At 48.1% G+C, this 22,691-nt stretch overlaps 1 protein-coding gene across 1 annotated transcript in view; it reads left to right on the top strand.

Annotated features, from left to right (window-relative positions):
• Positions 1-17,163, top strand: part of ARPC1A (actin related protein 2/3 complex subunit 1A) — a 31,778-nt gene extending 14,615 nt beyond the window's left edge. Inside the window, exons 4-10 of the mRNA XM_047712803.1 lie at positions 4,093-4,315; positions 6,570-6,677; positions 9,407-9,619; positions 11,889-11,964; positions 12,179-12,372; positions 14,742-14,832; positions 16,760-17,163. Coding sequence (XP_047568759.1) covers positions 4,093-4,315; positions 6,570-6,677; positions 9,407-9,619; positions 11,889-11,964; positions 12,179-12,372; positions 14,742-14,832; positions 16,760-16,798 — 944 coding nt within the window. The 3' untranslated portion in view covers positions 16,799-17,163. The remainder of the gene's footprint in view (positions 1-4,092; positions 4,316-6,569; positions 6,678-9,406; positions 9,620-11,888; positions 11,965-12,178; positions 12,373-14,741; positions 14,833-16,759) is intronic.
• The last annotated feature ends 5,528 nt before the right edge of the window (positions 17,164-22,691 follow it).

Below are 22,691 nucleotides of genomic sequence, written 5' to 3'. Positions count from 1 at the left end.
GTTTTCTAGAAGAAAAGACCAGTCAGTACTACAGAGAAAAAGAGTATGGTTAACATCAAAGAGATATCAGAGAGTCCGGTGTTTGTTTCTTTGAGTTTCTTTTTTTGTGCTAAAAGTGATCACTCTTTAAAAAACATTTTACTATGGCCAGTTTTAAACAGATGACATTAAAAAGGCAGAATAATGTAGTGAGCCCCCGTATCCCCATCATCACCCAGATGCAGCATTTCCCACCTCAAAGACAACCTTGTTCTCAACCCACACTCCTCCTCCTCGTACAGTTTGGAAGTACATCCCGTGCACTGTATGATTTTGTATTTCAGTTTTGTATTTCATTTTGTATTTCAATTTGTGAAGAGAAGGATTCTTCAATAATAATTGATATGATAGTTTTAATGGGGACCTTATTTTTCTTTAAGATTTTATTTATTTATTTGACAGAGAGAGAATACAAGCAGGGGGGAATGAGAGAGGGAGAAGCAGGCCTCCCACAGAGCAGGGAACCCAACGCAGGGCTCAATCCCAGGACCTTGGGATCATGACCCGAGCTAAAGGAAGACATTGAACAACTAGGCCACCCAGGCGCCCCTAATTGGGACCTTAATAAGGTGCACACATGGTTGTGATGAGTTGATTTATCTCTTAAGCCTTTTGTCTATAGGTCCCCTTTCTTCTCTTTAACCTTGTAATTTATTTGTAAAGAATACTGAGAAATTAGGTTGTTTGTCCTGTAGTATTTTCTAGAACTTGGATTTTACTGATTGCAGGCCCATGATGTTTTACATATTTTTCTGTCCTCCTATTTCCTCTAAATTGCTGGTTGAAATTACAGAGTTAGGAAGTTCTTTTGTCAAGGAGGCGCATGATGTCGAATCACTGTTCAATGAGGTTAGCAGCTGTCAATGATCGGTGACCATATCCATTCATTTAGTAGTGGCCACAGTGTGGTGGTATTCTAAATATGTCATTTCTTCTCTCTTAGCTGGTTACATTTATAAGAGACACTTCCCTTCATCTACTGTTTGGCTACCTGAAGGTGTAGTTAGTATGGAAAAAAAAAACAGAATAGATGCTTGGTTCTCTTCCTTTGCCTTTAAAGCCTTCTGATGGAATTAAAATTTAAAAATATTTTTTGGGGCGCCTGGGTGGCTCAGTGGGTTAAGCTTCTTCTCTGCCTTCAGCTCAGGTCATGATCTCAGGGTCCCGGGATCGAGCCTCGCATTGGGCTCTCTGTTCAGCAGGGAGCCTGCTTCTCCCTCTCTCTCTGCCTGCCTCTCTGTCTACTTGTGATCTCTGTCTGTCAAGTAAATAAATAAAATCTTTAAAAATATGTATAAAAAATACTTTGAAGCTGTGACTGTTTTTATAGCTTCCATGCTCAAATGAAAGACGTAGATACAGGAGTAGACTAGAATGATAAAGCAGAAGACGGTCCCTTCTGTTTTTTTAGAGTATGGATCTGTTGACTTTTAAAAGTGCCTCACGCTTAAGCACCTCAGGAATTCTTATAAAACATTAAGTGTTTAATGCGAATGGTGAGCATATGGAATAGGGTGAAATTTTAGATTGCCAAATCATCACAAAATCACCGAGCTTTCTCATTATAAGGCAATATTCTGGGTGTTAGGGGACACGTGTAACAAATACTGCAAACTTAGCAGCTTAACCAAAGCACATTTATTATCTCAGTTTTTGTGGGTCAGGTGTCCAGGCATGACTTATTTAGGACCTTTGATTAGGGTCTTGAAAGTTGTAATCAAGGTGTCAGCCAGGGATGAGTTCTCATCAGGGGCTTGACCAGGGAAGGATCCACTTCCAAGCTCCTTCAGGTTGTTGGGAGTAGAATTTCCTAGCAGCTGTTAAGATTTATGTAATATAATCTTGTCCACTAATCATGTACATCTAATCACCTTTCAAGCATCCCACTGGTGAGAAGCAAGTCGCAGGTCTTGTCCACACCTATAGGGAGGGGACTTCCCTAGGGTTTGCATACCACAGTAGTTTCAAAGACTTGCTTCTTATTGTCAAGAAGCTTGTAGTCAAGAAAACAAGACATTCATAAAAATAACCATATTTTGCATCACACTTTGGGGAATTTATCATAGAGATCATTTTAACCAGAACAAAAAGGTAAGTTCCTGATTGTTTATTCCAGTGTTGTCTATTTTAATGAATGATCGGAGACTGATGAAACATTCAACAGTGGGGTGTTTTGGGAAATTATTATGACGAGATCAATGTTCTAAAGTAATGCATAACCAGTACTAATTTATAAAAAGGAGAAGAAAATGTTTGCCATAATATCAGTATCATTTTGGGGGAGAAATGTGTATGGACGTAAGAATGGGGGCAGGGCTTTATTTACTTCCTGCATGTCCCTTTGTGGCGTTTGTTTTTTGTGGGTTTTGCTTTTGTAGTTAAAAATAAAACCTAAAATCTAATAAAGAGGATTGCAAAAGTATCCTATAATGAATGGACTTGCAGTCAAAGTACACATCACTCAGAATACACTCCCCCATATCTTTTCCCCTCACTGGTATAAATAATTGAGCAGACTATTCCTGTAGGTGAAAGAATGAATGAACTCTTTGTACAACTGAAGTCACCATGAATTATGACCAGGGGGAACTTTGATTTATATTCATCTTTTTCCATATGTTGATAATGATAATGATTCATTTTTAGGAAGATATCTGTAATAAGAATTTATTAGTTGGGACACTTGGGTGGCTCAGTCACTTAAGTGTCCGACTCTTGATCTCAGCTCAGGTCTTGACATCAGGGTTTGAGTTCAAGCCCCACATTGGGCTCCATGCTGGGCGTGGAGCCTACTTTAAAAAAAAGTATTTGTTAATAACATTTCCATATGTTCAGTGTGGAGTTATATTTATAGGAAATGTCTCATCGTATCACTATAAAATGACGGAGCTACAGCAGATTTTACTCTTGATATATAACAAACTGATCTTGACTTTGGGATCCTTCACAGAGCCATCAGATAAGTAAAAGTCTGGTCAAATATGGAAAATAACCCATATAGGGGCACCTGGGTAGCTCAGTTCTTAAGTGTCTGCCTTTAGCTCAAGTCATGATCCTGGGGTCCTGGCATCGAGTCCCTCATCAGGCTCCCTGCTCAGCGGGAAGCCTGCTTCTCCTTCTCCCACCACCACCCCCGCTTGTGTTCCCTCTCTTCACTATGTCTTTCTCTGTCAAATAAATAAAAATAAAATCTTTTTTAAAAAAAGAAGAAGAACCCATACATACTTAGATATCTTCCTAGTTTAGATGCAGAGATACTCAAGGACTCTTTGTAGAACCTGTAGCATATAGCAGAGGTATTTAGGTTAGTTTAAAGGACAGTGTGACCTTCAGTAGAATATATAATGAGTCACAATTCATATTTTTGCCTCCATTTACTGAAGATTATTTTCAATTACCCTGATGTTTTATTTAGATGTTACGTGACAGATTTTCAGTTAATATCATGGAGGGAGGTCTGTTAATGAATGCATAATGGTACTGTTAATCCCCCCCAAATCTAATTGAGATAAAAGAAAAAGGTCTTTATACCAGATAACTTTAGAAACCTGCGAATGGAGCGCCTGGGCGGCTCAGTGGGTTAAGTTTCTGCCTTCGGCTCAGGTCATGATCTCAGGGTTCTGGGATGGAGCCCCACAATCGGCTCTCTTCTCAGCAGGGAGCCTGCTTCCCCCTCTCTCTGTGCCTGCCTCTCTGCCTACTTGTGCCCTCTCTCTCTCTGTCAAATACATAAATAAAATCTTTTAAAAAAAAGAAGGAAAGAAACCTGTGAATAGGTAGTAGAATGCCCCCGTTTAGTTTTGTAACCTCCACGATCATAAAACAGCTCTGTTCTGCCTGGCCTCAAGGAGGGTCCTGAGTTCCAGGACTTTGCAGAGAAACCTTGCGTTTGTGTGTGAGGTGAAGATCAGGACCATAGATAGGGGGAAGGATGGGGTTGGGGAGGAAGATACCAAGCCCACATCTAGCCCTGCCATGGTGGCACCCACCTGGCTGTTCCACGTCTCTGGTCAGTGGCCAGGCAAAGCAGATGACACCACATCTCACTTGCAGGTATCGACTGGGCTCCCAAGAGTGACCGCATCGTCACTTGTGGGGCAGACCGCAATGCCTACGTCTGGAGTCAGAAAGATGGTGTCTGGAAGCCAACCCTGGTGATCCTGAGAATTAATCGTGCAGCGACTTTTGTCAAGTGGTCCCCGCTAGAGAACAAATTTGCTGTGGGAAGTGGAGCACGACTCATTTCTGTTTGTTACTTTGAGTCTGAAAATGACTGGTGAGCAATATCTGAGTATTTTTTATTTCTCTCTGTGGAATTATACATTTGGACCACTGCGTTCCTGGTGACTTCTTGAAGCACTGGGTGAAGGCTTGACTGTAACTTCAATGTTTCCTCATCTGGGGATTTTTTTTTTCCCCCTCTGAAGCTCTCTGTTCCCTCTGAGCAGTTTTCCTTCCTGTGTGCACGTTGAGTCAAATCTCACATTTCTCATGTCGATACAGACCTGTGGTCCTGTGTCCTGATCTCCTAACTGGCAGGTTCAATAGAATGCTCCCACTCCTCTCATTCGATGTCCAAATTGTCTTCTTACTCCTACAGGTGAATCGTAAACTTGAGAGATTCCCATGAATGACCTGAGGGATAATTTTTTTTTCCTCACTGTCTCTGTCTACTTAAAATATCTAAGATTCCTGCAGATAACATTGTGTTTCTTTAAAATTTGTTGGCTAACCAAATCTCTGTCTTAGTGTAATATTTTATTCATTAAACCGTTGGAGTAAAAATTGACCAGAATCTTGGAACTACAGTCTGCCTGTTGTACTTTCTAGATAAATTAATTGTAGCCGAGCCACTCAAAATACAGAGACTGATTTTATGGCGAAGTGACTCATTTTACCTAATCCTTCTCGCTTATTTTGATAAGAAAACGACTCGGCTCTGTGAGGCACTCGTTCACAAAGGATGGAAAATAGCCCGCATCGTGGAATCGTCATTCAGTGCGGATCTGGCAATGTTTGTATTCGGACTAAAAATAGCAGAGCACACATTACTCTTTGTGTCAGTGTTACTGTTTGCTTTCTGCTGAGACAGTGAAAGGAACGGATTAGATTATGTTTTGTGAGATTTAGTGAAATTTCACAAATTTTGATTCTTTGGAAAGAAAGTCTGTGAATTTGCAGTAAGACTAAATTATGAATTTAAGAACTGTGTTTTTCTTTCAAGTGTGTGTAAAAATAAGCCTAACGAAGCACTGCCTGCCAAAAATCATTTTAGGGCTGGACTCACTGTAATGGATAGATAAAAACTTTCCTTCCTAGGTAACGTTCAACCTCAGAGTTTGCTCATATTTTTTTTCATTGAAAAATAGTCTCGAATATAGATGGATTGGGCTGTTCTGTAGTACAAGGTATTGTCACTTGAACAAGCTGTGTGTTCAGGGGAGTTTCTCAGCTGTAGAACAACATTTCACTGGAGTGATGTGAATAAAACAATCTCTAAAAGCCTCTAAAATAACCGCATTATAAGCAAGTCAGAATACTGTCTGTTTTTCAGAAGGAAATTTTTTAGATAGGTTCCTAAGAGAAAGATTCTGTGGAAGAGTAATTTGGCATTCAAAGGTGGGCGTTCAGCTTGATAATAAGTTTCTCAGCTCTTTTTTTTTTTTTTTAAGATTTTATTTATTTATTTGACAGACAGAGATCACATGTAGGCAGAGAGGAAGGCAGAGAGAGAGAGGAGGAAGCAGGCTCCCCACTGAGAAGAGAACCTGATGCGGGGCTCGATCCCAGGACCCTAGGATCATGACCTGAGCCGAAGGCAGAGGCTTTAATCCACTGAGCCACCCAGGCGCCCCAAAGCCTCTCGGCTCTTAAACAGCACAGCGTGATTGGTTTTTAAGCAGCAGTTTAGGGGCAGAAATTGAATTAGCGAAGCCAGAATAATGACTGATCTCAGACATAAATAAACTTTTCGAGTGGAGTTAGAGAATTAGTTAGAACCTCTAACAGGAGATTGTGATTTTCTTGGTTGTGATTTTTCTGGAAAAAAAAAACAAAAAAACAAAAAACAAAAAAACATAAATACTAATACTAATTTGCTGCTTCACAGAGACATAGAAAGGAAATTGAGCTATTTTGCCAGCCAAACTTATCCCAAAATGAAATAACAGGTCACTGAGTATTTGTAATAAAAATTTAAGTAATTTCAAACCCCAGATTTTATTTTAAAGATTAAAGTCAGGTGTGATCTGAAACTCTGTGGGCAGTATCCAGAGTTTATCCGTAAATATAGTTACTCATGGGGATCCCCTCGTTGCCAGAAGGCTCAGAACTGACTACTGTGATAAGAGAACGTCGAGGCCTGAAAGAACAGAAAGGACTATTCATGGCTCTTCTTCCTCTCTCTGTTCCTCTCCTTGGCAGAGGACCTGGTCTCCACATGGGTATCACCTGACAACACCTTTGTGAGGCCCTGTGGGAACTATTGCTCCATGTGTGAATAAACTGAAATGGATTTTCTCCCTTTGTAGGTGGGTAAGCAAGCACATTAAAAAGCCCATTCGCTCCACGGTCCTCAGCTTGGATTGGCATCCCAACAACGTCTTGCTGGCCGCAGGATCCTGCGATTTCAAATGCAGGTGGGAACCAACAAGAACTGGTAGAATTGATCCGTTCCTTGTTCGTCTTCCAGATATTTTTCAGGTTCCTCTTCTTTGCAAGGTACTGTGCTAAGCCCCATGAGGGACTCAGAGATGGAAGGAGCTTGTGATCTAGGAAAGCGAACACAGAAGTCTCGGGACGTGGGGAGTGGACTTGGAGGTGCAGGAGGAGTGGGGCGCACAGGTGGGGCTGGGGAGGTTTTCCGTAGGCGGAACATTGTGTTTGGAGCAGAGGTGTAGTGGCCCTTGGACTACGGTGTTATTTCTCATTTCATAACCCAGGCAGAGACTCATCAAATTCCAGGCTGAAGCTGAGATGAACAAGACAGCTGAAAGTGCTCTGCTGAGCTATTACTATGTTCTTCCTTTTCGGTTCAGGCTTATTTGTTGTTAGCATGAGACTGGAAGAAACACAGGCGCTTTGCTAAGAGCTTTAAGGATCATACAGTGTAATTGCTTTTTACAGTTATTCTTTATCAAGAAGGCTTTTTTTCCCTTAGCCAAAAGAAAAGCATATAAATGTTACTTCACATTGACAGTATGGTGGGTTGGGAAATGGGTTGCATCTTTCTTTAGTAGGCTATTTGGAGAATTTCCAGAAAACCTGGCTAGTGATTTATATCCAAGAATATCCAAGGGTTTGTGGGGTTTTTTGGCTTTTTTTTTTTTTTTTTTTTTAAAGATGTGTGTGGGAATTTGCATGTGGGGATAGCAGCGTCAAGGCACTCTTTGGAAAAACATTGGTTCTTCTGCTTAAGAACCAGTGTAGGGCTCCTGGGTGCCTCAGCAGTTTGAGCTTCTGCCTTTGGCTCAGGTCATGATCTCAGGGTCCTGGGATCGAGCCACACATCGGGCTCTCTGCTCCGTGAGGAGCCTGCTTCCCCCTCTCTCTCTGCCTGCCTTTCTGCCTACTTGTGATCTCTGTCTGTCAAATAAATAAAAATTTTTTTAAATCTTAAAAAAAAAAAAAAAAAAAGAACCAGTGTAATGGCATAGACATTCTTTAGGAGAATTCAGGAGTTTTATTGTCTGATATGTTACCCAGAGTCATTCTGATTCCCTTGAAGAATGGAACTGAATGATCCGTACTGCTTGAATTATTAGACTGTGTCTACAAAATCTGGTTATGAAAATAGGTTGCTAATTCTTTTGATAGTACTGATTTACAGAAATGAACTTCACTTTGACCTGTGGTCCTGTGTCCTATTCAATTCACGCTCTCAAGTTCACGAATGAGAACCGCCCGTTCTGTGCCAGCCTCTGAGGAGAGCAGTGGCTGTTGTCATGCTGACTTAAGGCCCAGGGTTCTGAGACTCATAAACACAGAGGACAGACTGATGGGTGCCAGAGAGACGGAGGGTTAAGGGGATGGGCAAAATGAGTGAAGAGGAGTGGGAGGTACAGGCTTCCAGTGACAGAGTAAGTCACAAGGATGACATGGAACATAGGGACATGGCCAGAACCTCGTACAGTGACAGATGGTAGCTATACTTGCAGCGAGTGTGGCGTAAGGTGTAGAGAAATTGAATCACTATGCTGTACACCCGAAACTCAGGTAATACTGTGTGTCAACTGTGTTCAAATGCAAAAAAGTGAAGCCCAGAGATTCCAAGGTCATGTCCTCTAACAGATAACTCACTGTGCCCCTCCCCTCTCCAGAGCTGCTGCTGTCATTGTCATTTCAGGGCAAATATCTCAGATCATTTTAGGGAGTCCTTAGGTCCAGAGGTTCTTGAGAGAAGCTCCAGGAAGTAGAATTAGTGGTGCATTCCCAGCCGCTCTTTCTCCCTCCCTTTTCCGGATTCTGCATCCAAACCTCCTCATACACAGCTCTTTGGAATTCAAGAGGGAGAGACTGCTGACAGCCGGCCGTAAAGGAGATCCTCCTTCACCCCAGACCTGTCACAAAGACTGGACAGTGAGCCCTGACAGCATGACGGCCTGAGCGAGAGCCTGCCCACTCTCACTGGCTTCCCTTGGCTTCCTCTTTGGATGTCCCTTTGTTTAAATGGGTTAATGCCATCGGTTTATTGCAGTGTGGCACATGGTTTCTTCACTGTTTGGCATGTGGGCTTCCTGGAATACTGTGTTGAAAATGATAGTGAAGGAGACAGGAAAGAATGCTGCGCTCACTTAGCAAGGTCAGCCGCATGCAAGGGAGGGGCAGGACAGCTAGCTCCTCCCCCAGAACATGTGCTCAGGGAGAGGACTTTTGTCCTTCTTTTAGAACTTCTAGAACTGCACCCCTAGAGCAATGTAGGTCTCCTCGTGTACCCTCCGATTGAGTGCATTTGGCCAGACTCAGATGGGCCAGCAGGCAGCCCTTAGAACCAAGTCTTAATGGAGCGTCTGGGTGGCTCAGTGGGTTAAGCCTCTGCCTTCAGCTCAGGTCATGGTCTCAGGGTCCTGGGATCAAGCCCCGCATCAGGTTCTCTGCTTGGTGGGAAGTCTGCTTCCCCCTCTCTCTCTGCCTGCCTCTTTGCCTACTTGTGATCACTTTCTGTCTGTGTCAAGTAAATAAATAAAACCCTTAAAAAAAAAAAAAAGAACCAAGTCTTAAGAGATTTGTGGATGTGAATTTGTCATGTTTTGCTTTTCAAGGCTCAGTCTCTGCATTCTGAGACACCTTACAGCAGCTGCCCGTGGCCTGTCTCTGTATACATAAATTTTCATTGACTTTTTCCTTCTTTCCTGCCCCTAAACTGTAGAGTGTTTTCTGCCTACATTAAAGAAGTGGATGAAAAGCCCGCCAGTACGCCCTGGGGCAGCAAGATGCCTTTTGGTCAGCTGATGTCAGAGTTTGGGGGCAGTGGCACCGGTGGCTGGGTGCATGGGGTCAGCTTCTCTGCCAGCGGGAGCCGCCTGGCCTGGGTCAGCCACGACAGCACCGTATCCGTTGCTGACGCCTCAAAAAGCGTGCAGTGAGTATTTGCCTTTCGCTTGGGGTTAGGGAATGGTTTGGGGTCTCTCACCAGCTGGGCTAAGGCTGTCCTTCCCTGGGGGTAAGCGCAGGATGTGAGCTTAAAAATGTGGCCCAGAACTGCAGGGCCGCCTTTAAAGTCACTGACACACATTCAGATTGTCCATTTGGGGAAATTTTTTAAAGAGTTAGAGCTCACGGGTGCCTGGGTGGCTCAGTGGGTTAAAGCCTCTGCCTTCGGCTCAGGTCATGATTCCAGGGTCCTGGGATCGAGCTCCGCATCGGGCTCTCTGCTCGGCAGGGAATCTGCTTCTTCCTCTCTCTCTGCCTGCCTCTCTGCCTACTTGTGATCTCTGTCTGTAAAATAAATAAATAAATCTTTTTTAAAAAAAAGAGAGAGAGAGCTCACTTCCAGAAACACTTCTTCATGGAGGTGGTGCAGTGGTTTCTTTGAGGGACGCTCCTGGTTTGCTGCTAATGAGAATTCCTTCAGATTGTCAATTTGGTCTGTTAGTGTGACTCCCTCACAACAGGTCCCTGTCATCCAGCAGTCGAGTAGGAGATAAAGTTCTTACTGTGTGTAGTCAGTGAGCAGTGACTCCATTAATTTGGAATTCCATTCAGTAATACTTAAAACCCTGATACCAGTTCCTCTGGAGTATGCCAGAAGAACTCGAATTGCAATGACTCATTTGTGAGGGAGGCACCCGGACAGCATTCAAAGAGCACAAGGCATCTTGTCACACGTCAGAATTTTTTTTTTTTTTTTAACACGTCAGAATTTATATCTGCTCATCAGAGGCTGGAGGAAGAGAGACGATGATTGAAATTCTTTCCCTTTAATAGGAATCTTTGTTCTCTCCTGGTGAATCCTTTTCCATTGGCAGCTAAAGGTTATGCACCTTAAAAGGTTTCCTAATTGGTCAACCTGTGTGCTGAGAACTGGTCACATCAGGTGTCTCTGCCTCCCTCTGCCTCACAGTGACAACAAAGTGACATGTCAGAGATGATATTTTCCTGCTAACTGGATTGAGTTGGGTTTATTTTATTTACTTTTTTTTAACATCATAATAAATGGTGTAATCTTCCAGATTTCTGTACACATATAGGCACTTAACATATCTTTTCATTTTGAACACAAATGGGATTATGCTGTATATTTTGTACAGTAATTTGTTTTCTGTCATTCAGTTTTGATGTCATGGTTATTTAATTTGGATATAATTTATTATAATGCACAATAAGCTCGTAGCATATGCTTATTACAGCCTCCGTCTGCCCTCATAGTGATTTATGATTTGGCTTTTCTGGTCCTGCAAGTCAGATCACATCCTCTATGCTTCCCCTTCTCAAACATAAATATTTCATGTAGTAGGAGCCAAGGGTACTATATAGTAAGGCCTTAAAATGAGGTGTTAGGCCTTTAATTAAATTCCAGTGGTATTGGGGTATGGGTGGGTGGGGGTGGGCTCCCCTGAGACATAGTTTTCAAAATGCATCATCTTCTACATGAAGTTCTGTGATCCTAATTCATCAGCCACCATGTTTGCCTGCCGTGTGTGTGTCACCTCTTGGCCAGGTGCTGCCAGATAACTTCCTAAGTATACGGGTACACACACACGTCCCCCAGCCCTTTTGTGTGGGAGCTCCTGGCAAGCCAAGATGCATATTCATTGGTGGCCCCGTTCCTCCCCCAGAGCCTGGCAGAGAAGGGAAGAGACTCTCCTCGATGTGTGTGCCCACCCTCTGGGAGCCCACAGTGAGCACGGGCAAGGAGAGGAGGGACAAGGCATTCAGTCACGAGTGACCGTGTGCCCAGACATTGCTAGGTGGTCAGAGGAGAAGCCACTTCAGGCTGAAGAGGTCCAGGAAAGCTTCCTGGAGATGATCAGATGAGCTGAGTGTCAGAGACCAGGGTGGATTTTGGTGGACAAGCAAGAAACAGCATGTTCGGAAAGGGTGTGGGGAGCAAAGGCAGAGCCGGGAAAGGAGGAGGACCCACTGGGGACTAGTTTGTCATGAGTGGGGGGCCTCAGAAGCAAGTGGGGCGTGGGCCAGAGAGGGCCAAAGGCCTCTGTTTCTACAGTGACCCCAGGGCCATGTCATGCTTGGGATTCCCCAAAGTCCAGGTCATGGGGCTCCTTGTAGGCATAAGTGTTCATTTGTACCGCACAAGCCACTGTGAAAATGGGTCCTTTTCATCTGCTGTGTCTATAAAGAAGCTGCGCTGTCTGTTCCCATCTCAGTTTAACAATTGTTCTTGTGTTCAGGGTCTCAACTCTGAAAACAGAGTTCCTGCCCCTCCTGAGTGTGTCATTTGTCTCAGAGAATAGCGTTGTAGCTGCGGTAAGTAATTTTCCATTCTCCCTTGTAGTACACTGTTTAGTTCTCCAGAACAGGAGCAGTGCGTGCTCTGTGACTGCGCACTGGCGTGAACCAGAACAGCCTTTTAGATTAGCCAGCCTTGCAGAGTGAGAGATGCCCCTGGTGTGCACGTTCTGCCCAGGGGTCGGTGGGTGGGCAGCGTTCGCCCCGGCTCCTGACTGAGACCTCGTTTCAGGGCCATGACTGCTGCCCAATGCTCTTTAACTACGATGACCGTGGCTGCTTGACCTTCGTCTCCAAACTAGACATTCCAAAACAGAGCATTCAGCGCAACATGTCTGCCATGGAACGCTTCCGCAACATGGACAAGAGGGCCACAACCGAGGACCGCAACACAGCCTTGGAGACGCTGCACCAGAATAGCATCACGTACGTGCCGCCCCACTGCCTGGGGCCCCCAGAAGCCACCTGTAGCCAGGGCCCTGACCGCAGGGAGAAGTGTTTGGTGACGAGGGTGACGAGGGTGATGAGGGTGCCGAGGATGCCCGTCTTCCTCTGCTTGTTTCCTGACTGGGTCCCTGGGCAAGTTGTGTGCGTTGTGTGCCCACACGTTATCGCTTCTCAGCCTTTTGGCTAAGATCAAGTGTGTGCCCACATGTTGCTTCAGGAGCAGGAGCAGAGGGAATTCTGTAGCTCCCCAACTGCGGGCTCTTACTCAGCTTGGGACAGAGTGAGCCACCCCCACCTAGGCATTCTGTCCTTTGAGGTGTGGCTGGTACTTGGCATCGCCTGTGAGTAGCGCTGAGCCTCCCTGGCGACAGTGAGCTGGTGTGTCTGTCGGTGGAGCCTCTCCTAGGGCTTGCTTTCTCCAACCCTGATTGAGAACAAAAGGAGACCTTCCTAAGTGTTACGGTCCCCTGGCAGTGAACATACGACGGGAAGGCTAGTTATACGCTGCTTAAAAAGGTAATTCCAGGGGCGCCTGGGTGGCTCAGTGGGTTAAAGCCTCTGCCTTCGGCTCAGGTCAGATCCCAGGGTCCTGGGATTGAGTCCCGCATCGGGCTCTCTGCTCAGTGGGGAGCCTGCTTCCTCCTCTTTCTCTCTCTCTGCCTGCCTCTCTGCCTACTTGTGATCTCTCTCTGTCAAATAAATAAATAAAATCTTAAAGAAAAAAAAAATAATTCCAGCTGTCATTTCAACTGTGGATTTCAAGTAATATATACCAATAAGAAGATCATTTAACTAAATGGAATTCTTTGATATCATATGGCCAAACCAAGGAGTTTCTTGACTTCAGTTTTTCGTCAGGTGCCTATGAACTGTTTGTTTTTTTTTTCCCCCAGGAAGCTTGTTATTTTCGTAAATCTAGAGGAGAGATGTAGTCTGTTCTTGATATTTTCACTGACAGTGGTCAGAGTTTAGGTCCCATAAGATTTTCTCTTTTTTACTGACCTTTTGTGTCGAGAGACTTTCATTGTGGTGATGATGGCGGGAACAAGGATGGAAACCTCTAGACTTTGCCTTTGAGAGAATTTTTGAACGCAGGTCGTGGTTGTCATGTTCAGTGGAGTGGGCCACTGGATTTAAAATAGGCCAAAATGTCTGTGCTCTACTGGAAAGTAATAACTTGAAGGCATAGGAAGTCTTTTCATGCTTCCAAGTTTCTTTGTCTTGAATGACTTTCAAAATCATTTATTGTGAATTTCTCTGAAGCTTCTCTGTAGACTGCGTATCAGGAAGGAAACAGCTCTCATTCCGTCTTCCAGAGTTTCTGGTTAAAAATAAAAAGGCTTGCAGATTGGCATATTTGCCTTTATTTGCAGTTATTAAGTTCTCTTTGCCCTTAAGCAAAAGGTCAGCAAACTTTTCCTGTAAGGAACCAGAGAGTAAATATTTTTGGCTCTGAGCCAGTCTCTGTCACAACTACTGACACCCGTGATGACGTGTAAGCCCTTGGCAATACGTATGTAAATGCGCGTGGGTGTTTCGGTAAAAGCTTACGGACACTGAAATTTGAATTTCCACATAATTTTCACGTAACAGAATAATAGTCTCAATTTTTTTTTTGTGACCATCTAAAATCATTAAAGCTATTCTTAGGTCACAGGCTGCATAGAAACAGGCCACGTGTGCCATAGTTTTGCCATCTCCTTCCCTAGAGGGAATGTTCTAGACATTTCAGAGGAGAAAGGAAAATTACTCTCTGAGCTACGGAATTTTCTCGAAAGTTTTTCAGATACTTAGGCTGAGACAAGTTGTTGCATTCATCTGTTCCTCCGCGCTGCCTGCTTGGACTCTTGTGGTGTGCCTGCGTGTTGCTCACATTTACAGTGGTTCATTTCAGATGCGGGCTGAGAGCTTGACTTTCAGGCCCTGCTTGTCTCGGAGGGCGATTTGGGGGATTTTGTTTGGAGCCGGCTGGGTTTCAGTCATGCTTCACCCCGCCTCGGGTCTGTTTTTGTTTTTAATTGTTTCCATTCTCGTCATTGCTGTGGTCCTGCCTACGCTCTGCTCCCAGACGGTGTGCGTGCTGCGTGACCTGGCTTGTCCTGCCTCTCCACGTCCCAACAGTCAGTCCACCTTCCTGCCTTTTCAGTCTTGGCTTTTCTGGACATCCGGTAGTGAGATGCATTTCAGTATTTTCTGTATCAGATTGCTGTAGCCAATATCAATGGGCAACTTAATACTGAGGAATTGGGAAATTTGTTGCCTTAAAATGCCCGTATGCCATTTAGTCGGGAAGGTTGGGGCCTGCTCCCCCCACATACCTGACAGTCTCTCTTTTTGCTTTTTTTCAGTCAAGTGTCTATTTATGAAGTGGACAAGCAAGATTGTCGCAAATTTTGCACTACTGGCATCGATGGAGCCATGACCATTTGGGATTTCAAGGTATTTTCTACTTTTCAGAAGAAACCTTGTTTGCGTTAAAACTCTTTCTGTGACAAGAATGTTTCTCATTTCTTGGGACAAAATGTCAAATCCAGGGCACATCAGAAACAGAGAACATTAGATTGTAGATGTCTTTAAAACCTGAGATTCTGGGCGCCTAGCTGGCTGAGTCGGCAGAGCACACGACTGTTGATCTCGGCGTCATGAGTTCAGGCCCCACACTGGGTGTCCAGCTTCCTTAAAAAAAAAAGAAACTTAAAACCTGAAAGCCGTGAGGAGAAAAGCAGACTTTCCCAGTGAGGTGGGATACATCGTTCTAGATGTCCATTTTGTCCATGGAGGAAAACTCGAGTGTTTTCTGTAGCAGGCCCTGCGTTGAGCCCCCAATCTGTTAAACCACGTAGATATATTTTCTTGGTTTACACTAATCAATCTAACAAACGTTCATGAAATACTTGTTGGGTGCCAGGCCTGGTACTAGGCACCGAGGATATTAGGGTGGAAGAGCCCCTCAGGGGGCTTGTCTGGTGGCAGGGTAGTGTGCTCTGGAGCTCCAGAAGGGAAGCCAGTGCCTGTTTCTACACTGAGAAGGTGGGGGGGCTCAGAGAGCTCCAGCTCCGCGGCGGAGATGGGCTTGAGCTGCATCTCCGGATGCACTGGGAGTTCGGGGCCCGCGAGGGTGGGGACGAGCCTCCCGCGCTGCGAGAGCAGCAGGTGCAGACCAGCCGAGCTCGGAGCATGCGCCGTGAGTGAGGCTTCACCAGTGCTTTGGGCGTGGGTCCGCAGTGGGTCCTGCGGAAGCTCAAGCTGGAACCGGGAAACGGGCCATGGCGTGGTCGGAGAGGGGCGGCTGGGCTTTGCCTGCAGACAGCTAGGAGCTGGTCCAGAGCCGAAGAGAGCACCGGACTTCAAGGTGTCGGTGGCCTGGGCAGCCGTGGGCTCTGGGCAGAGGCCGTTGAGTCCTGTGAACAGGTGAGGAGGATGTGACCTCCAGCAGTGCAGGGGTGTGGCCCCGACTTCTGGACTGGAGAGAGAGTTAGGAGGCCAGATGGAAGGGCATGGTGAGGAGCACATGCGGGGGGGCTCTGCCCCTCTAGCTTGGGGACGGGGTGGTGGTGGGTGAGATGAGAAACCGGAGGGGAGTGGCAGGGGTGAGAGAGGAGGGCTGCCGCGTGCAGCGCTGTGAATTTCACTTCTCCTGGTTGTTAACCTCCAAAGCAGGTCCATGTTTACAGAATTCTGCTCCTGCCTGTGCATTTCCATGATGTTTGATCCCCACCCCTTGGGTGAAATACATAATACGGAAAAAAGCCTCTGGAATACTTAGGAGAAAGACACTCTATTCCTCTAAAAGTTCCCTGACTCCCCACCCTTTTCACCTTCCCCCCTTTCCATCCTGGGCATTGCAGCCTCTGGGAAATGAGCTCCCTGGGCAGTTACTCTCTGCCCTTTACTCTCGATCCCTTGGGCGACCTCGTTTCCTCTTCCCTGTGTACGGGTGTTGCTACAAGGTCCCGGGCCAGTTTCCTCTAGTCCGGCCACCTTTGAGCATCCGCTGCCGTGTGGCCTGTGCAGACATCGGAGTGCCCGCCGCGAGGGCATCTGGGGCGTGGTGAGAGGCACAGAACAGGCCGCCGGCGCCCTCACCAGTAAGCACCGAAGGCCCCGAGAGGAAGCGGGCCCTGCGCAGGCGGGAGCACGTCCAGATCCTGTGGCTCGGAGCCAGCAAGGGAGCGCAGGGTGTGGAGGGCCAGCAGGGGGCCCAGGCCTGGGAGAGGAGGCCTCAGAGCTGGGCTCGGCCAGATTTAGGGGTGCGGGGTCTGCACACCAGTCGGGGGAAGAGGGCAGCCGTGTGGTGCAGGGGGGCTGGGGGAAGACGCCGAGACGGACCGTCCTCAGTAACCCTGTGTTCTCCCGCCCTTTCCAGACCTTAGAGTCTTCCATCCAGGGCCTCCGGATAATGTGAAGCTGAGTGAGCCTCCCAGATCCAGCATGACAAACTGACAGACTGACAGACTGACACATGCGCTGACACAGCCCCGCCGTGTGCATGGTGGTGAGGAGAGCCAGCCGCAAGGAAACACTGAAGACACGTTTTTCGCAAATACCGTGTGTGTGTTTTTGTTTGAATATAATTGGTGACAGTGTTGGTTTTTTAAAAGCAGCAGTGATATGGGGTTATTTTGTTTTTGTTTTTGCTATTTCATTCCATTCTTGACCAAAGCTTCTCTTTAAGTAGTTTATTATGGAAAATTGTCACACTAACTTAAAGGAGAGGGTGGGAGATACGTCGTTTGTCGCCTCAACAGTTAAATAAAAGTACTGAATGTGTTTTTGTTTTGTTTCCTTATGCTACTTCTATTAGAAAGATAGGGACAAAAAAAATTTCTATTAGCAAAATAGGTTTTAAGGTAAACTCTTGGATTCTGAGTTTCTGAAATCCAGCCCCCAACCCCCCAACCCTGTACCACCTCTGAGAAAACAGCCTTTACTGAATGCTGCCTTCTAGCCTCGCAGCATGGCCTCTGCGCCGGGTTGTGCGCGAGGCAGCAGGGAGGGCCACCCCTGTGCCCCGGGCCCGGACGGGGCAGCCACCCCCACTGCACTGCGGGGACGTGCTGCAGGGGAGGATGCCGATGGGGACAGAGGAAAGGAACACGTTAGCTTACCGTTTCCATTAGACATTACTGGGCCCAAACTAAGTTGTTCTCATCCAAGTTTGACATTCCGAGGCTGAAAATCTTGAGAGGACAAATATAAATAATTAGCAAAGGAAATAAATATAGAGTAGCCTTGAGCACAGCCATATTCCTGATCTCCCTGGCCCGGGAGAAGGGGAGCGGTTGAGGCCCCCCACCAAGAGTTCTTGCCTTTGCGTGAGAAAGAATTCAAGAGCAAGCCATTTAGAGAAAGGGACAAAGATTAAGTGTACAAGTAGGAGACTGTTCAGTTAAGTTGACAGAGTAGCAGTCTCTCTTCCCAGATGGGGAAGTGGCCCTGACCCCTGCCCACCACTGCCGTCTTACCTCTAACAAGGGGTTTTATAAGTTTTTAAAAATTAGCTACTTGTACAGGGAGGGCCTCACTCTTTAACTTTGGGTTTATCATTTCCATCAGGCGGTTTTCCCGTTGCCTAGGGTTATAGCATTACCCACAGGGGGCAATGGTAAGAGTGTCCAAACTCTGTGGCTCTTACTGCTAGAGGGACAGGGATCTTGTGACTTTAATCAACTTGCCTCCCAAGCCTCCCCTGCCTCCCGCCTCCCTGTGATTTGAAGACAGCCCTGGTTTTAGGACACCGGTAACGGTGCTTCTCAGAGGACATCATGATGTATTCTCAAGAGTGATTTTATCCTTCTGGTGTCTCACGGGGAGCGTTACTTTCCTCCAGGAGAGCATCTCAGCAGCCTGGTGGGCCTGCCTCCCCTGTTTGCAGGAGCCTCCTCTCGGGACCCCATGACAGGAACTCCTTTGTGTATGTGTGTTTGCCCCCGGGCATCTGCGAGGCTGTTCTCACCTACGGACGAAAGTAGGCCCTAAACAGGAATTAGCTCAAAATTTCTTTTTTGTTTCATTAAGTCACGTGGTTTGGCCAGGAAGCCCAGAGGTTTTTAGAGAAACACTGTATTCCATGAAAGCAACAACGGCAACAAAGAAAAGTTTCCAACTTTGCCTCCAAGGACTTAGCCAGAGTTTTTTTTTGTTTGTTTTTTTAAACTTGGGTCATTTCTCACCCATCCACCTGGAAACCCACGGTGCTTCCGGGCCCCGGGGCCACAATAACTACCAATCTGGGGGAGGCCTCTGGGTGACTGCCAAAGTCCTTGATTCAAGGCTTTGGGCTTTGACGTCAGGTTATAGTTCTGCCAAGCTGTGTGACCTTGGGCGATCTAGGTAACATGGCTGAGCCTCCATGTCGTCAGCTGTAAAATAGCAGTAGAAACGGGATCAGTAGAGGCACCTGGGTGGCTCAGTGGGTTAAGCGCCTGCCTTCAGCTCAGGTCATGATCCCAGGGTCCTGGGATTGAGTGAAATTGGGCTCCCTAGCAGGGAGTCTGCTTCTCTCTCTCCCCCACCCCGTCCCTCCCCCTCGCAGCTTGTGCTTTCTCTCTCTCTCTCTTGCCTTCTCTTTCTCAAATAAAATCTTAAAAAAACAAACAGGATTAGTAATTTCAATTAATCAGTAAAGCTGAAATTCACTTTCAGGCTTGGCACTGGCCCTTTTATAGGCCCTAGAGACCCTTAATAACAGTGCAGCAGAGTGGGAAGCAGTGTATAAAGGATCTTGCTAACCCCCCCCCCCCCAAAAAAATCCAATAGTTCTTTCCAGAATATTCTGAGAAAGGCTGAGTTCAGCCTCTGAATCCAGATTGATTGCTTCGGCGACTCTTCAGTTTGGCTCAATGGCCATCACTCGAGTGGTTTACAGCTCCCACGTGTGCCCCAACTCCGGAGGCGATGGTGTAGAGGGCCAGGGTTTCCCTCGGTGCCTGCAGTGTGCCCGAGCCGTGAGCTACCCCGTGTGGACTCAGGTCCCATGTAGTTAAGTTACCTGAATTATAAGGTTATTTCTTTATACATGTATAATTTAAATACTGGGTCCAGTAGGTAGAGTAATGTCCCCCCAAAGATGTCCATGTCCTAACCCCGGAACCGTGAACTTTGCCTATGTAATTAAGTTAAAGACGAAGAGGATTCTGGATTATCCAGGTGGGCCCGCTGCGGTCCCAGGGAGCTTTATGAGGGAGACAGGCAGGTGAGTCAGATGCGGCCATGGGACCAAAAAAGGCCGGCGGCCTCTGGCCACCGAGAAAGACAAGGAAACAAGCTCTCCCCTGGAGCGTCGGGCAGGAACGCCACACTGCCCACCGAGGCTAGAGACTTTGACCTCCAGAAACATAAGCGAATACCTGTGTGTTGTTTGCAACCGCCCTGTTTGTGGCAAGTTGCTAAAGCAGCAATAGGAAGCTAATATATACGCGATGGCTTCAGAAAAAGGAAGGACATGGGGTCTAGAACGGTTTTTCAAATTGAGGGTCAGAGCCCATTCGTGGTTGTGAAAATCAATTTCGTAGGTCATGACTGGCATTCGAAAAACAAGAAAACATTTGGCGTGGCAGTGAACGCGCCACAGTACCTCGGTTTCAGATATACGTGGGGGTGTGTCTGGGTTCACGATATCCGGCACTGTGGGTCGTGATCAGAAAAAGTTGGAAAGGGGCGCCTGGGTGGCTCAGTCGGTTAAGTGTCTGCCTTTGGCTGAGGTCATGATCCCAGGGACCTGGGGTCAAGTCCTGCATTGGGAGGAGGGGGGGGGATTCCCGTTCTCTCTCTCCCTGCCGCTCCCCCTGCTTGTGCTCTCTCTCACTCTGAAAAAAAAAAAAAAAAAGTGGGATAGCCACCACCTTTCTGTCATTCACCGGGGGGCGGGGTGGGAGGGTTGCCCAGGTGCCCGGAAGGGTGCTGTAGCCACACCTTTGATGCACCACCTGAGAATAGCTCCTGGACCAGGCACCAAGGTACACAACTGATAGGTGTTAACTACTCCCAACAACCCTACAGGGTTGAAACTGTCACTACCACATTTTAAAGATGATAAAACAAGTCCGTGGGGGGGTTGGAAGGGGGGCTGGCTGGCTGAGTCAGTGGAGCAAGTGACTCTTGATCTTGGGATTGCTGAGTTCGAGCCCCACCCAAGGTGGAGAGAGCCCCAGTGGTAACCGCTAAGCACGCCCCCTGCTGGGCGAGGGAGGGGAGTGGAGACGCCTGCGGAGCAAGCCCAGGCGAGTCCGCCCAGGCTCGGGCAGGGTGAGGTCACTGAACATGACAGGTGGGGACCCTTCCAACTATACCTTGGGGGGTTTGGTTGTAGTGTCCGATCGGACTGGTACAAAACCCTGTGGCTTAGAAGGGGGTGTGCAACAGGGGCACCAGGATAGGAGATGCTAAGCGTGTTCTGGGCCTCGGGCTTTGTCCACTGCACAAGCAGGTATGGCCTGGGAGAGGAGACACAGGGTTTTCTCCTCTTCCTTCTCATGGGGATCAAGTGGCAGTCCCTTGATCTCAGCGACAGAGAACCATGGTCCCCTTGTGGGGGTGGGCACAAGCTGAAACAGAAGGGGATCAGACTGGGTGTTTCAGGAAAGGTTTTCCTCCCCCGTCTCCCCACTGCAGGGGCCCCCCCACCGCGTCCAGAGTCCAGATGTCTGGAGCATGGCTGCCCTCTTGTGACCAGGAGGCAGCAAGGCCACTGCAGCCAGGAGGTAGGAACCCAAAGCCAGAAAGAACCTGGAGGACCTGAGGATATCGCATCAGCCCCCAAGGACTGCCCTCCTCCAACTCAGCCAACCCCGAAGAAGAGTCAGCCTGGGGGTGTCGCCGCCTTCCTTGGAAACCCTAGAAGGGGGAGGGCAGCACCTTCCCCCCCAGGGCTGGGGGGTGGGAGCAGTTTCTAGGAAGAAATGAGCTCTTTGAGTTGTTCCAGAACCCGGCGTGAAATCCTTCCAACCCCGGGTTCCCCTCACTCAAGGAGTCGCTCCACTTCGGGCTTGGAGAACTTTGTGCCCCCTCAGGACACCTGCCAGGGCTTCCCGGTGTGAGGCGGTCTTCCCTCAACCACCAGGCCTGCGAGGGGGGCTGGCGGCGCTTCTCACGAGTTAGCCTCGCCAACAGGGTCAGCGATGGAGCGCGGTAACAGGGCTTTGCCCGAAGCTCATTTCTCTCACACCGGCACTCCCGCAACAGGTGCGCGCGGAGCCTCGTGAATGCAGGTGCGCCCCAGAGCAAATACCAACAGTTTAGACGCTCGGTTTTCAAGGGGGGGGGGAATCCTCAGGGGTTCGGATTTGTCCAGATGCTTTTAGCGATGGGTGGCAAAGTCTCAAGCCGCCGGAATAAGTAGCATCCTTGGCTCATTGGCAGCAGCAGGTTGGGCTGGAGCTCACCAGTCAGACTTTGACTCGGGTGCGGGTCATTTCTCTGGGCTTTTCTCCAGGGCGAGATGGGAGGGCTGGTGACAGCCCTGCCGTGTCTCCTCCAGCCGGGAAGGCTGGTAGTCCCGCAAAGCATAGCTGAGGCTTCTCCCCGGACACTCGATCCTGGAAGAGCTCCCGTGTTCGGACACATGTCCTCCTCCCCATCCACCACCCCCCCGCCCCCAGGCAGAATTCAGAGTGATCGGCGCTCAAGAGCGCAGGTCGGGGCTGGGAGTCCCGCGGACGCCTCCAGTGGAGCAGGGGTTGTGGGCAAAGAGCTAAGAGACACGTCATGCGTTAGAAACCGAAGTTGGCCAGGAGGGGACAGGGTGGGAAAAGGGTTCCAGGCACGAAGAACATGTGTCACGGCCCCGAGACCTGGCAGGGTGGGAGTCTTGGCCCCAGACCCCCTGAGTCCGGGAAGACCCGCACCGCACCTGCTGCCGGCCGCCTGGCTGACCCTGGGCGAGGGGACTCCCGGGGAGGGGCCTGGCCGGCTGGGAGGGCACAGCAGGATCTTCACCAGGGTCTCCCCCGTCTCCCCAGCCCCCGGGCCACGTCTCCGCTGATGAGGCAGAGGCTAAGGACGGAAAGACTCCCAGATTCACGTGGTTGCGACGCCAGCCGGCAACTTAAAGGCGAGAAGCGGACGGCCGCGGAAGCAAAGAGCAAGGAGCCCTCCCAGAGAGAGGGAGCTGGGCCAGCCAGAGTCGCCGCAGGACGCCCGCGGGCAGCCCTGCCCCGGGCGCATTTTGCAGTGAGGGCGGGGGTGGAGCGGGTTGCGGCGGCAGGGGCCGGCGGCCCCGCCTCGCCTTCCTGCCGGCCGCGGGTTCCGGGCCTGCACTTTTTGCGCCCTGTGGGTATCAGCGCCCCGAGGAAGGATGA

This window comes from Lutra lutra, chromosome 18, assembly GCF_902655055.1.
Source record: "Lutra lutra chromosome 18, mLutLut1.2, whole genome shotgun sequence".
NCBI classification, from domain to species: domain Eukaryota; kingdom Metazoa; phylum Chordata; class Mammalia; order Carnivora; family Mustelidae; genus Lutra; species Lutra lutra.
The sequence above is the reverse complement of the archived record's forward strand: the minus strand, read 5'-3'. Positions and strand labels throughout refer to the sequence as shown.